Consider the following 16,416-nt stretch of genomic DNA (forward strand, 5'->3'; position numbering starts at 1 on the left):
AACTAAAGTATATGTCAGTTTTATCTTATAAATATTATAAAATAATTGAGAAAGTATTGCAATCATAATTATCTATAATTTAATTATTTAATAATAAAAAATGTTGGATTTATCGAGTCATACACATATACATATGTTCTTTTAATAATAAATTTATTATTAAAATGTAACACAGGTGAAGAAAAGAAAATTAAGATTCATGATGCTAATAAAAAGATGATGGGACAAATTGTCTTAATCATATATTTTAGACAAAAATTATTATAATGTGGAAATGCCTATTATTTTTTTTTTCTTTTTTTAAAAAAGATATTTTTTTAGAAGTAATCACGATATTAATAAAAAATTCGAAAAAACCGTAAGAATTAAAAAGGCATCGTAAAACAGCTAATAAACGTAGTGTCGCTATCGCGAGTCACGATAATGACGGAAGCGTGCAAATTATATCGAGAGTCGTTCTGTGAAAAAAGTGTTTGAAAACACAATTGTAGTGCCATGAATAGGAGAAAAAAGTGATGATCGTATCGAATGTGCGTTTAAAAAAGATTTATTAGTCTTAACAATAGCGAGAAATCGAAGTGTTCGCAAAGTGTATAGGTTAGTTCAAATAAAATATAACAAGAGTTTGATATAAAATATCACTGTCATGTATATACGTAATTATACAAGCGATTAATAAATCATTTTTTATTTCTAATTTTTTTTTTTAACAAATTAATCTTATTTTTACTTTCCGTCATGCGAATGATATCGTTATCAAAATAATAATAATTTTTCAATCTATTTCATAAACGTACGATATTAGATCGAACATAATAAATAAATAAATAAATAAATAAATAAATATATATACATTTATTTATTGTAAAAGTGAGAAGGAAATTTTTATTTTTGTGATAATTGTATCGTAATTTTATGTAAATAATTTTGAATCTTTACTTCTCTTCGAGAACGTATCTTACGAAACGTTAATTCAATGATATCGATAATAGTAGAAATCTTTTCAGCCGGTAATGTCGGTAATATCGATAAGAGAGAGGAAATGAGAAAAAGGATAGAGAATGAAAAGAGGGAGAAAAGCGATCGGTAGTAATTCGAACGTATCGTGTCTTTGAAATTTGCCCTCTGTCGGCGTGTCCTCGCGTTAATTCGATCATCAGGTGTTTGAAAGATTCACGCACGCAGATTAGTTCGTTCAGGCTTTTCGTACTCGTGTGTGTTACGTCCTCGTTCGATAAGTGTGTCGAATTAATCCAAATAAATTAAATTAATCGTCGAATAAGAAAGAGAGAGAGAGAGAGAGAGAGAGAGAGAGAGAGAGAGAGAGAGAGAGAGAGAGAGAAAGAGAAAGAGAGAGTACTTTAGTTAAACAGAACTACAAAGAACATGAACATAAAAGCTCATAACCATAAATAATCGGTGAAGTTAATGGGACGAGTTTTTGTATTCGAATAGTATTTATCATTGAAAGAGACTAAGTAGCAATATCAACAAGATCAACAAAAAGGTAAATGACTAATATGATTTTTAACGATTAAAATTGTAAGTGCTATTAAATTACGTATATTTCATTTCTTTTATCGTTGAGCAAAGTAACACGATTTTGATTGCACGTTGATGAAGAAGTTAAAAGGGCAAAAGAAAGAGAGAGGGAGAGGAAGAGAGAGAGAGAGAGAGAGAGAGAGAGAGAGAGAGAGAGAGAGAAAAGAAAAGAAAAGGACAAAAAAGAAGTGAGTTAATATTGACAACAAGTGGGACAAGGTAAAAGGAAATGAACTAAGTTTTCTCGTCTTCTTGATGTGATCACGAGCATGGACGCGGATGTTCTTACGTTTGTACACATTTCGATAAGATCTCTTCATCTCTCTCTCTCTCTCTCTCTCTCTCACTCACTCACTCACTTTTTCTCATAATCTCTCAATATCTCTCCCTCCCTGTTTCTCTCTCTCTCTCTCTCTCTCTCTCTCTCTCTCTCTATCTCATTTACTTTTTCACACGTTTTTTCAAAGGTGTGCGAATGTTTAATTGCAGAGTTAATTACGGTCTATCCGCACGACGCAGTTAAGTGTTATGACGAGTTTAAACTCTTGCACGGATAAAAGTTTATGTCATCTCGATAAATCTTCGAGGGATGTAGTAGAATCCGATGTTAAAACGTTGGAAGATAAACTTCCTAAGGAATTGAGTCGTCTAGAATCTCAAGTTGCCGGGCATTCCTTTGATAATGAAAAACAGACGATCGGTAAGTTATTTTGTTATTCTCTAATTTTTATTTTTCGTTTAAATATATATCTAATTAAAATAAATAAATAAGTATATATGTGTATTTATTTTTTTATAATATATATTTAATGATGTTAAATAATTTATATTTTTATTATATGCATATATACACCTATTCTTTTTTGTTTAAATACGTCATAATCTTATTTTTCATTTTATTTCAAATTTTCATTCTAATTCAAATTTGAATTCTCTGAATTAGATCGTTCATAGGTAAATAAACACTAATACGCTAATGATCCTTCTGTTTCGTAAGCTTCGTAAGCTGACGTCATTTTAATCTCTCACGACTTTATAATGATCTAATTGTCATTAAAACTATCATTATTGCATTAAGTATCTTGGATAACGAACGATTCGCAAGATTTTCACGATTTCGAGGAAAACTCGAGTAATGTAGTAGTAGTTAGTTTAGTCTTTATAGAAAGTGAGTCAACTTTGTTTCGTCGAAACAAAGGTAATGATTGTTTCTCTTATATAATATAAGACATTATTTTCTTATTTAAATAATCGTCCAGTGTTAATTCATTCGTCAAGTTATTTTCTTTATTAATTAATTGAGCGAGAAAGAAAGTAAAAAATTAATTGAGTGAGGAAGAAAGTAAATAAGAAAAAAAATAAAAAAAGATAAATAAATAAATAAATAAAAAGATGACTGTATAAAGGAAGGAATAGGAATCGTCAATTATTAAAAAAGAATCGCATTTAAATAACAATCAATTTATACCATCGCGTTATTATAATTAGCACTTGTTTTTCAATTGCAACTTATGCAATCGCTTCTCGTCATAAAACTATCTAAACATTTTTGCAGGTATGTTGCGAGCACCATTGGGTCGGGTGTTAAAACCCATCACGAAGCCTCATCTCGGTGATAGAGAAATATCTTTCTATGAGAATTTGCAAAATTCTTGCGACGAGACGATTTTGGAATTGAAAAATTATGTGCCCAAATATTTTGGTACGACGGAGATACTATTCTCTGACAAAAGTATGTAATGGATGATTAATTATATATCTTTTTGATTATTTAATAATAATTTGAATATAAGAAAAGACAAACAAAAATTATACAAAAATAAATAAATAAATAAATAAATATATGTAATAAAATATATACAGATATATATATATATATTATATTAATATATAATAACAATAATGTATATATATACATCTTTTAATAATGCAAATATAATATATACTTACCTGTATATGTACATATCAAATCTTTGCAAATAGAGCATATATATATATATACACACATACGTACATACATACATACATGTTATATAATAAATTTCATCGTTCCATTTTCTTTTGGCAATTTTATTATTTCTTTTTCTTTTCTTTTTTTAAAATAGATATAAAATTTGTCGTGCTGCAAGATATAACAGAAGGCATGGCTGAACCATGCGTGATGGATATAAAAATTGGCAAGCGTACGTGGGATCCATTGGCTAGCGAAGAAAAGAGAATAAGCGAGGAAAAGAAATACGCGCGATCGAAGGAAGCTTATGGCTTTTGCATTACTGGTTTTCAAGTGTATTGTCTCTCGAGTGGCGAGCTTAAGAAGTTTGACAAGAATTATGGCAAGACACTCACTCCCGAAGCTGTAGTCGAAGGTATTAACGAAATGTTTTATAAGATTGGGAGAGGGTAGGTGAGGGGTCGCTTGTGTAGGGGGAGGGATTTGAAGCCGCGATAACGTCTCGTAATCTATTTAGATATAATTAATGTCTGAAATATTTTTAGATTAAAATATTAATTTTTAGATACGATCTCGAAAGTATTCTCGATATCGATTTTCATATTCACAAACAAAATTTCTTTCTGTTCTTTCTTCTGTTGAAGACTTTACAATTAATACTTGATCGACAATTTAACTCGAATTAAATGCATATATTGTACAAGGTTAAAACTAAAAGTTCCTGAACGAATATAACAATCGGTTTTTCTTTTTTTTCCAGATTTCTTTTTTTGTTTTTCAAATCGTAAAACTAGATATTTAGGAACTTTTGGCTCACCCTGTATAACATAATACATAAGTTATAAATTAAATTTGAACGTGTAGCTTCGTTTACATGCGTCTATACATAAACACGTGTTATCTCACTTAGAGAATTCTTTCGAAAGTATATATATCTATCTCTATAAAGACACGTATCATATCTGAATACATACATACATGCAAATAATGTTTGTTTGTATCTGGATTTAGATACTTTTATATTTTTAAGACTGATCATTATAAAAAGAAAAAAAAAGAGAGAGAAAAAAGAAAAAAAAAAAAAGAAAAATGATTGATATTTCTTTAAGCATTGAAGATCTTTCTAAACGTGACACCTCAGAGGCCAGCATGTCGTCAGTTGATCGTCAAATTGTTGTCGCTACTTTGGAAGATACTCGTTATATTTCGTAAGCAAGAAAATTTTCGTTTTTATTCGAGTTCAATACTGATCGCTTACGACGCCAGAAGATTACGTTATTATCAGCGTTTCGAGAACGACGATAAGAATAAATCATCGATAAATTGTCAACGTGCCAAATCCTTTTCTTCGACCTTGTCCACGAGCGGAACGAAGGACAAGAATTCGGACAAGGGTTATTCTCCGAAGGAATCATCACAAAATATTCAACATCTTCGTAGAAAGGTGTTAGAAAGGACGCGATTGTTGAAACGTAGCGTGAGCCTTCAATTTGGTATTAAGGATTGTTCTAATTCGTTCGAAAGAGAAGATACACATCGCAAAGTATCGTTATTACAAAGAAGCGATTCCTATGGTCCAGATTCAAGAATAGACAAACTATGTCGTACTCATTCCCATGCTCATAATTTCGATCAGGAGATTGCCAATATGAAGGAGGATTACGCCGCACTTTTGAACGAACTTAGCAGTACCTACGAGGACAAACAAAATTGGGTCAGGGTGAACATGATCGATTTCACTCACGTATTTCCTGCACCAAATGAGACCGCAGGCTTGGACCACAATTATCTCGAGGGTATTGAAAATTTGATCAAACTTTTCGAGACTTTTCTGATACAGAGAGAAGGATGTACATTGACGTTGGACACGTAAGAGACGATTAATGATCTATATACTTACATATATATATATACATATATATATGTATATATGTATATATATACACATAGATACACATATATATACTGTACCATACTCGATGATCCTTTTGATTTAACGAAGGTCTATCAAAGACTGGAATTTATTTCTTTTCGAATAGCATAAATGAGAGAAAGAAAGAGAAATATAAATAGATAGATAGATAGATAGATAGTTAGATAGATAGATAGAGAGAGAGAGAAAGAGAGAAAGAGAGAGAGAGAGAGAGAGAGAGAGAGAGAGAGAGAGAGAGAGAGAGAGAGAGAGAGAGAGAGAGAGAGAGAGAGAGAGATAAAGAGAAAAGAAACGACTCGTATATATGTACATATATTGTTCTGTATGTCAAAAAGCATTGACAAATAAAGGTAAAACTCTTATCGCATTATTATTATTATTATTGTTATTTTTCTTTTTTTTTTGTTTTATTTATTTATTTTTTTTTATTCACCATTCACTCGTAAACAGTTTTTACATCGTCGCCTTTCCGGAGTAACTTTTTACTCGGGTGCGACGTATCAACTGACAATAATAATTAATAATTCGCTTAATTCGCCGTAACATTTATAATAATATTTATAATATATATTTATATATATATATAGATTTACTTTGTTTATTTATATATTTATATCGATTGCTTACGATCATCGCCTGCAGTCACGTGGCACATCGCTCGCCGCATTTCCTCTCTCACTCGTGTTTTTCTCATTATTTATTTATTTATTTATTTACTTTATTTTATTTTATTTATTTAATATTTTTTTTTCTTTCCTTTCGTCCCCCTTCTCCTTTTGGCACGCGTGTCGCACGCGCAAGTGATAAGTATAAATCATTAGGTTTCTTGTTGGATATCGATCGATATTTTAAAATAATTTAATTTAAAACTTTTGCAGTTTCTGTAAAAAAGAAAAATAAATAAAAATAAACAACACAAAATGACGGTACAATTTTGACTAAATTTCGAGTTGGAAAAATTCTTTTCTAAGTTTTTTTTTGGTTTTAATATTTCTGTTCTTTTTTTTTTTTTTCATCTATTTAACTCTCCTAATTTATAAACCGAGGACTAATTAGCAATGGCTCGGACGCGAAAAACAATTCTTGTTTTATTTCGAAACAACAATCGAAGATAGTAATAATATCTCATATTTTTTCAAATTATTCGCAATGGCTTATGTCTATCATATACAGGGTGTACCAGAAAGTCACCATCTATTTTAGTGACTTATTGGTAGACTTTTTTCTTCCTTTTAATTTCTACGCTACCAAAAAAGATATGTACACACTTTCGCAAGTGCAAATCAGTGTATTCGAAAAGAAAAAAAAAAGAACGAAAGAAAGAAAAATTAATTGAGATGTTAAGAATTCTTGTAATTATTTATAAATTGTCCAATTAAATATATTTTTGTATAGATGTATATAAATATATATTTTTTATGTTTTAAATCTCGTTTTTCCTTCATTCCCATTATTCGATCGAGATAGTGACTTTCCAGACACCCTGTACGAATGGTATCAGTTTGGGTTAGATAATTACTGGGAGAACTATCGATCGTGGAGCAGACATTATCATTTTCGTGTTATTATTTTTTTTTCATTCTTTTTCTTTTATTTTTTTTTTATTTTGTAATATTTTTTCATCGATCTTCAAAAAGAAAAACTTATTGAAAAATATTTGCTGCAATGGCGTTAGAAAAATTAATTTTCGGAAGTTTATAATATGTTAGTTGTTAGAAAAGATGACGATGGTAGTAATAGCGGTAGCAGTGATAGCGGCAGTAGTAGTAACTCTAGTATTAATAATAATAATAATATTATTATTATGTAATATAATAATAATGAAAATAATTAATAATAATGGTATTGATAAAACTAACAGTAATATTAATAGTAAGTAGCGCTATATCACATAATAAATACCATAAAAATTACGTTGATCGTCTAAGAGTATTTCTAACAAAATAATAATAATAATAATAATAAACATAATAATAATAAAAATAATAATACAAAAAAAAAGGAAAAAAAAATGGGCTTCAATGAAACAAGAAATCTAACTAATCAGCCGGTATTATATGCATAAGCTTTACGTTCACAATGAACTTTTTTTTACTTTCCATTCATGGACACATTTCGACACATACAAAGACGCATCATTTCGCGTACAATCAAGTTCGCGCGCGCATCTGATTATATATATATATATATATATATATATATATATATATATATAGGTGTATATATATATATATATATGTATATACATATGTATACATATATATATATATATGTATATAGGTATGTCCTAGATAACACAATCTCGCTTGCGATAATTAAACTAAGAAATAATAATACTCAATGTTCACAAGTGTTTTCTACGTTGAAAAAGCACTTATAAAGATTGATATACATAGGCGTTGTAAGTTTCGGCAAAATGGAAAAACAAAAAAGAAGAAATGACAATGACCTGTTTTGTATGTTTGTTTGCTTGTTTTTTTTTGTTTCTTGCTTTTTTTTCTCAATCATGTCCTGCGTTATCGTTAATGCGCCTACAAGAAGAAAGAAGAAAAAACTGAAACATCGTAACACTTAAAAGGGCTTCGTTCTGTTCTCGTATTCTTTTTATTATTATTATTTGTTCTTTTAATTATTTTTGTCGGTTTCGTTTTCGTCTTTTTTATATCAATGATAGGTATCACGTGACACGATACGCCGCCCAGGATCACAGTCAAAATGGCGATTGGCGTTTCTTGGCTTTCGAACATTCTTTCCTAATTTAATCTAATAATTTTGCTAATAATAATAATTATAATAACAACAACAACAATAATAATAATAATAATAATAATAATAATAATAATAATAATAATAATAATAAGAATAAAAATAATAATAAATCTTTGTTTTGCATTTTATCGCAGCGAAAAAAAAATAAAAAAGAAAACAAACATTTTTTTATTCTATAGATAGTAGTACATCTAATAAAGCACCTCGTAAGCGAAAAGAGAAACAAAAAAATATGCTTTTTCTCTTTGTCTCTATACGATTTTTTTCTTTCTTTCTTTCTTTTTTTTCTTTTTTTTTTGTTTAATTCTTTTTCGTAATTCTTTTAATCAATCACAGATAGACAGCCAAACGCTTGATAAAGTTTCGAATTGTTCTTACGACTATATCTTTTTCGATATGTCCAACGCTTTGTAATGTTAAATGTTCGATTTATAGTGTTTCGTTTGAAATTTGACGAATATAATTACATAATTATCTTGTGCGTATCATTTCTGTCATTGGAACTCATTTGGAACATTAAGAATAATAAAAATTAACTATTTTTATTTTTTTACTTGATCGGAAGATATTAGAAAAATGTGAAAAAAATATTAAAGAAATAGAAAAGAATCTTAATAGGAAAGAAACATTATTGTGAATTTTACAATAAATTGCGAAGGTGAATGAGAATAAAAAAAATTATTTACGTTATAGTTAGATGTGTATTAACACATTGTTGAGAGAAAGAGAGAGAGAGAGAGAGAAATTCTGTCACGAGTATATTCGTGTTCGCACATCCACAATGCACATGTAACTTATGTAATTATTAAAGTATCCAATTTTTTGTGAGAATCGTTATTACACATAACATTTATTATGTTGGATATAACTTGATTTTTTTTACTTTTTTGCTTAACTTTGATCAATTTTTTCGTAAGTTTTAAATACATATTTTATAATAACGATTTGTTTTTAATTTAATTATGTGAACATAATCGGGGTACATGAAACGAATTACTTTTTGCAGAATTATGAAATTTGAAAACGTAAATCTGAAAACGTATAAAATCATGGAGAATTCAAAAAAAAAAAAAGAAAAAGAAACAGATACAAAAATAAAAAGATTAAAAAAGGAAACGGACGTAAAGAAGTAATAATCGTAGGCGAAATCGAGGCGTATCGTGCTACTCCCCATTAAAAATATTATACTTTTAAAATAAATGACGTCGTTCATCGGTGATTTTCTAGTTCGGAGAAGAAGTCGTTTAAAACGACGAAGCGAGAAGATTAATCTTTATACTTTTCTCTAATTAGACATCTCGGCATCGAGAAAAACGTCTACTTATATACAGGTTGGACCAAAAGTTTTTAAATTGACCACAAGCTTTTTAGATTTGTAATTTTACAATCACAAAAAATAACAGAATTAGCCTAAAAAGTCGAAGAAGAAAATTAACTGATTTTAAAAAATTACCTACAAATTTTTGTTCCAATCTATATATATACATATACTATACATGTATATATACACACATACGAATACGTATGCATTAACATGTACGATATTTAAACCTTCTTTTTTACTTCGTTTTTATTTTATTATTATTATTATTACGTTCTGTTCTTTTTTTATTTTCTTTTAATGAAATTATTTTTGGCAATAATATATATCGTATATCAAGTCTCAGTCCTTAAATATATCACGCAAACATACACTCACATATGCGAAATTTCAATAAATTAGCAAGCCTTCTTTCTTACGGGTTGAAATCTGTCAATTTCTTTTTTTTCCGAGGAATCGTAATTGAACGCAAAAAAAAAGCGTTCTTCTCTTTTAACAATAATTACTCGTAAAATAATATGCAACCATATTCCGCAAATAAATTCATGCGATCTTTATCAAATTTTTGAGGGATGTTGAACTAAAGAGAGAGAGAGAGAGAGAGAGAGAGAAAGAAAATAAAAAGGAATGAAGAAGGATCGATCTTGCAAACCAAAAATAAAAAGAAGAAAGAAATAAAACAACGCAGAAATCAAATAAAATGAAAAAAATAAAAAAAAAAAAAAATAAAAAAAAGTCGAAACCGTCGATGACAACGGTCGAAGCGTTATTTTGTTCCTTTTATCTTCTGTCTTTCTTTTTTTGTGTTCCCTTTTTTTCTTCACGAGCCAATGGACCATCTCAAGGCCGAACGAGCGAGACGTCCGTCCAATCGAAACGATCGATCTTTTTCCGCTCCCGTAATTATGTCGATCACGATTGTCGATCACGATTGCCGAACCTTGGACAGAAAAAAAAACTCGCACGCAATACGACGCACACAGCGCACGCACTGTGCAGATACACGCACGCTCACGTGCATGAATATGCACACACGTGCAATTACACGCACATACATTTATTCACGCAAAAAAATATTATACATCGGAGGAGCTCGAAACTTTTTATCATGTGATACATTATATAGCGCGAACTTTTCAATCTTGCTCTCTCGATTTTAAAACGTGTGGAGCCATAGGTCAACGTAAACGAAACGACTGGTCTTCGTTGTTGTCTTCGTCATTGTCGTTCGTTGTTTAACCAATCATTGGCCTCTTTGTTTCGTCTTTTTGTTTCTTTCTGCTTTTTATTTATTTAATTTTTATTATAAAAGTTTTTTTTATTTAAGTTATATTACGTATCTTGTATCTTACGCGTATTCGATTGACGGGATCGATCGTTCATTCGGAATAGCGAAAGCTTTTTTTCATTCTTCTCTTTTTATTTCTTCTCTTTTTTTTTTTCTTTTTTACGAGGAATTCTAAAACTTTCGAAAATGTTACTTTCATTCAGAAAAAATTTCTATTTCGGCAAGAAACTTTTTTCGCTTAGATTCTTTGCAAATGTCTGTCGATACATGTTTCCTTCCCTTTTCTATATCTTCTTCTTCCTTTTTTTCTTTTTCTTTTGATCTTTTATTTTGTGATATTATTTTTATCAAAAGTGAGAACTAATAGGACGTAGATAGGTATTTTTACCTCTATCAAAAAGAAAAGATAATAATAATAACAAATAAATAAATAAATAAATAAATATGAAAAAACGATCCAGAAATATTTTTGTTATTCTTATCACAAAGCGAGTTTCGTGTTCCTCGTCTTCCAAACATTCGTTAATACATTTTTTCTTTTTTCTAATTCCATTATACTTAACGTCCCATCAATCTCTTGTTCGTGTATTAATATTTATCTCAATTATTTCAATGCAACTGCAAATATGAATCGATCTGAAAAAAATCGACGAATTGATTCGTAATTGATTGGAAACAAGAAAAAAAAAAGAAAAAAGAAAAAAGAAACGTATTCGTCTCATCAACCCTTTCAACTTTAGACCGTTTATTCGGTCGTCTCGATTTGTTTATTATTTTCTTCTTACTTATGATCGATGAAAACAAAAATACAAACTGAAATACACGTCAACAAAGTTCCTTTAATCGCAGCGTTAATCTTTAAACACGATAAAGTAGCAATGTCCGGATTTCCAAGGCTTGATGAGCAAAATCGTTTGCTTCCTGCGTGGCGCCATCCGAGCGTGAAGGGGTTAATATTACTTAGCGCCTACGCGTTTGTTCTTTCTCTCTCTCTCTCTCTCTCTCTCTCTCTCTCTCTCTCTCTCTCTCTCTCTCTCTCTTTCACTCTCACATATTAATACCATTTTCCCTCTTTTTTCTCTTTCTCTCTATTTCTCTCTCACATATCAATACCGTTTTCCCTCTTTTTTCTTCCTATCTGTCATCTCCTATTTCTCTTTCTTTCTCTCTCTATCTTTTATTTTCCATTTCTTTCGTCTTTCCGTCAAATATTACGATTTAATAACGATCGGATAAATTTGTCAATAATTTTTCTATAGCTGCTTGTATCGTTTCTTTAAAGTTCAGATCGAAGTATATATTTATTTATTTATTTATTTATTTATTTATTTATTTATATATATATAGCATATAATGTATAGTGTATAAATATAGCACGCGTTCACTATATACAGACTCTTCCTCGTTCTTTTCTTAATTATTCCTCTTTTTTTGTCATTTTCATCTGTGTTCTCTGTCTTGATTTTTTACCCATGTTTTCTTTCACTTCTATTTTTTTTGTCTTTATTTTTTGTTTGTATCCATCTCTCCGACTCTCTCTCTTTCTCTTTCTCTTTCGTCCTCTCGTAAAAGAATTCATGATTTTGTTCGTGGAAAGCTCGGTTGACGGTGCTTTAGCGTGTAGAAAATTTCCTCTGTCTCTCTCTTTCTCTTTCTCTTTCTCCTCCTGTATGTTTCTATGCCCGTTTGTCTGTTTGTCTGTCTGCCTTGATTTTATCGCGACGACTGAAATTATGTATTTCCTTTCTCTCTTTTTTTTCTTTTTCTCTTTCTCTCCCTGTTTCACTCTTTCTCTCTCTGTCTGTCTCTGTCTTTCTCTTCTGTACCATGGGATATATATTCAGTCTTGTGAGTATACTCGTAGGTATAAAGGGTAGCGTCACGACAAATCGTATTTACTTAATAAAAGACGTTATTTATTTCTGTATATCATCGTATCGGCATCTCTTATTTGTAGAATCGTTCGAATATGCGCATATAATAATAATAATAATAACACGTATTTTCGAATGTATTTTAACGATGCAACGAACGTCGCGATACGACATTCGTTAAGTACACAATCGGTTTGTTTTTTATTTATTTATTTATTTATTTTAGTTGTTTATTTATTTATTTATTTACTAATAACTTTTCTTCCCCTTTCAAATGCCTCTGCTTCGTTCTTATTGTTTTTTGTTTGGTTTTTCTTTTTTACCCCTTTTTAATTTCCTCTCGTATACTCCTTTGGATGGTCCTTTCTTAAACGTTAATACTTTCACACGTTTTCAAAGTCTTCGGATTCGTTTTTTTATTTATTTAATTCTTTATTTATTTCTTTTATTTTATCTTTGCCTTTTTATTTTCTTTATTTTCTTCTTTTTTTTTTTTTTTATTTTTTTCCTTTTCAGCGTTTAGAAAATTTCGTCCTCTCACGTCGAAGGCTCGTCGTACGTAAGGTTCGACGTAACAATTTTACAGCGAAGAATTTCAATAGCGTTTATTTAACGACTATTATAGATATTTATTAACGATCAAAAGAAAATCGTAATTATGTTCGTTAGTACGGTGATCTTGAGTTTGAAAACTTTAACGATACTGTATTTCGATAGCGCGTATAATACGAGTAGAAATCATTATATGTATTATTATTTTTGTTATTATAATTATAATTATAATTACTATTATTAATATTAATAATATATCATTATCATTATTATTATTATTACTATCATTATTATTATTATTAATTATTATTATTATTATTATTATTATTATTATTATTATTATTATTATTATTATTATTTCTCTCGCTGAGAGGCGAAATTCGCCGATAACTATTTTTCCTTTTTGATACTTTCGATAATATCTCATTAGAACGTTTTCAACAAATTTAGGAACTTCTCCATGTAAAATACGTTTTTCCCCATGTCGTTTACGTTTCCAAATAGATTTTGAATTAGATGATGCGAGGAATACCCATATAAGAAGGCGTACCAATTAGCAAAAAAATGTGAAATTTCTATTATACTTTATCGCGAATAATCAATACACGAGGAGTAGAAATGACAATATTATATTATATTATACAATACCTATATAATGTATGTTTACATAATATATGTAACTATACATGAAAATGTCGATTCGACTCGCTCTCCGAAATGTTTATCGCGAATGAACGAAGCTAGTTTTTTATTTATTCATTATTTCTCTAATTAATTAACTAATTAACTAATTAATTAATTAATTAATTATTTAACGCGACATCCGGTGTTTCAGCTTTTTCCATCTCTTTCTCTCTTCATTTTTTTCTTTCTTTCTTTTTTTTTTCTTTGTTTCTATCGTTCGTATATGTATATTCGTTAGTTACAATTATTATAATATTCGACACGTGTGTATATGTATATGGCATACGCGATATCACACCAACGAACGTCGTCGATGATCTGGGGATCTTTTTTCGCACGATCGATCGATCGATCACGACGACTTCGTCACGAGCGAGCGACGACTCATCTTCCTTCTTTCCTTGCTTCCTTCCTTCCTTATTTCTTTCCCTCTTTCTTTTTTCTTTTTTTCTTCTAATTTACGACGAGCAACGGAATGAATGAAATGCGTTCGCCGGAACGAGGGACGAGCTTTAAACGAGGAAAACCACGACGAATCGATTACGCTCACCGTAAATAGTCATCATTTTAAATGACCTATTAGTCTTGCGAAGAGAGATCGCTGAAGAAAAAAGAATGAAAAAAGAAAAAGAAAGTATGGATTTAAATCCGGTATATATATATATATATATATAAAAATTTAGGATTAGAAATAGAAAGAATACATTTTAAATAACCCATTAGTCTTGCGAGAAGATTTAAGTTGGACATATATAAAAAAAAGTCCTTATATATTATATACGTTATATATCGTATACGTACATTATAAACGACTTATCGATCTCGAATCTCAAGGAGAGATCGTAAAAAATATATGTATTCATATTATATACATATATATATATATAGGAAAAAAGTGAAAAAAGAGAAATTTAACGATCAACATTGTCGTAACAAAAAATTTAGTAAAATATGTTTAAGATCAGAAAGACAACGACAACATTAACAAAACAAAAGAAAATAAAAAACAAAACCAACTAAAAAAGAAAAAACAGAAAAGAAATATTTAGCTAGATTTAGTTTAAGCGACGTGTTGGCTTTGATTATATCGCGTAAATGTAGGGAAAGAATATTTTGTCCAAGAATAAAAGGGAATAAAGCGATAAATCGTTGGAAAAGTTTGAAATATTCTCGAGAGAAGTGGTGAGAAAGGAGTAACGTTCTTCCAAATATCGTTTTTCTTTTCAACCCATATATTTTCTCTCTCTCTCTCTCTCTCATGCGCGCGCGCGCGCGCGCAAGAACGCGTTCTCTCCGACGGTGACTTTCTGATGGTTTTATCGGATGGTTTTCCTCGTTACTCCTCGTTTCGGCAACTCGTCGTACGATTTCTACGTGTCGTCGTATAGTCTGGCTTTGCATCTGGCAAAGTTTCAAACGCTACGTCCTCGCGACCGCTCGCCAACTAAATTTTCTAAATACATACGTGCTTAGTAATGCCGCTAACTCGACCGATTTCTTTTCTTAACATATCGTTTCGTTTCGTTTCATTTCATTTCATCTCATTTCATTTCATTACATTTCGTTACACATTCATTTCATTTCGTTTCCTTTTTCGTTTCGTATTGTTTCGTTTTTTCTTCTTATTCTTCATCTTCCTCCCCTTCTTCTTATCTTTTTATTTATTTATTTATTTATTTTCTCAATTCTTTTTTTTTCATTTATTCTCCCCTCGAGACCCGAGTTACGACACCGACCGATGACACTTTTTTTTTTTTCCATTCGTTCGTTTCCCCTCGACACCCTTTTATCGAAGATATCATCGAAAAAGATGGCGTCCATTTTCTAATAGTCACTAATCTCTCTCGTCCATTCTAATTTCTTGCCCAGGACGAAAAGAAAAAAAAATATATATATATTTTTTTCTTTCTCTTTCTCTTCATATACATACATACATACATATATATATATATATATATATATATATATATATATATATTCTTATATACAGAGAAAGAAAGAATCGCGTTACACAACATGGCGTCTCTTTTGCGTTCTCTCCTCAACCGATTTCACTGTCTCGAGGATGGAGAAGAGAAAATCGTTTCGTCGACGCACCAATAATATGGGAGCTTCGTCTTCTTCTTTCGAAAACAGGAAATCATTTTTTTCTTTTTCATTTTTTTTGTGATTTTTTTTCTTTTTTTTTCTTTTTCATTTTTCTTTCTTTCTTTTTAGGCAACTAACATGCCGAGCGCGAGAATCAACGACAACGATGGCATCAGCATGCTCGATGAGGCTAATGTTGGGCGGAATTCTCGATTGGTCTTCACCGATGGATCTGTAACAAAAGAATTTGTTTTTTTTTTGTCTCTGTTAATTAATTAATTTTCTCCCTTTTATTATTCGTTTTCATACGATAACAATAATAATAATAAATAAATAAATAGAATTGATATCGAGTAGGTAATGTGATTTTTAAAATCAAGACTGGCTAATATTTTTTTTCTTTTTTTTAATGAA

At 29.9% G+C, this 16,416-nt stretch overlaps 2 protein-coding genes across 3 annotated transcripts in view; one reads left to right on the forward strand and one right to left on the reverse strand.

Moving 5' to 3' along the window:
• Positions 1-95: 95 nt before the first annotated feature.
• LOC122628430 (inositol polyphosphate multikinase) lies at positions 96-6,337 on the forward strand. Of its 2 annotated transcripts, none has more exons than XM_043810733.1 (5): positions 96-597; positions 2,032-2,242; positions 3,098-3,274; positions 3,648-3,908; positions 4,603-6,337. In XM_043810733.1, exons 2-5 carry the CDS (start codon positions 2,071-2,073, stop codon positions 5,364-5,366), a joined length of 1,374 nt encoding a protein of 457 aa, XP_043666668.1. In that variant the 5' UTR covers positions 96-597; positions 2,032-2,070; the 3' UTR covers positions 5,367-6,337. The 2 variants fall into 2 exon arrangements, with proteins under 2 accessions (XP_043666668.1, XP_043666667.1); XM_043810732.1 differs by lacking the exon at positions 96-597 and adding an exon at positions 1,344-1,507.
• A 6,252-nt stretch (positions 6,338-12,589) lies between these two features.
• The window catches only part of LOC122628429 (division abnormally delayed protein), a 104,361-nt gene continuing 100,534 nt past the window's right edge, over positions 12,590-16,416 (reverse strand). Inside the window, exon 8 of the mRNA XM_043810731.1 lies at positions 12,590-16,234. Within this exon, the coding sequence (XP_043666666.1) occupies positions 16,128-16,234 (107 nt within the window). The 3' untranslated portion in view covers positions 12,590-16,127. The remainder of the gene's footprint in view (positions 16,235-16,416) is intronic.

The sequence above is a fragment of the Vespula pensylvanica genome, chromosome 4, assembly GCF_014466175.1.
Source record: "Vespula pensylvanica isolate Volc-1 chromosome 4, ASM1446617v1, whole genome shotgun sequence".
Classification (NCBI taxonomy): domain Eukaryota; kingdom Metazoa; phylum Arthropoda; class Insecta; order Hymenoptera; family Vespidae; genus Vespula; species Vespula pensylvanica.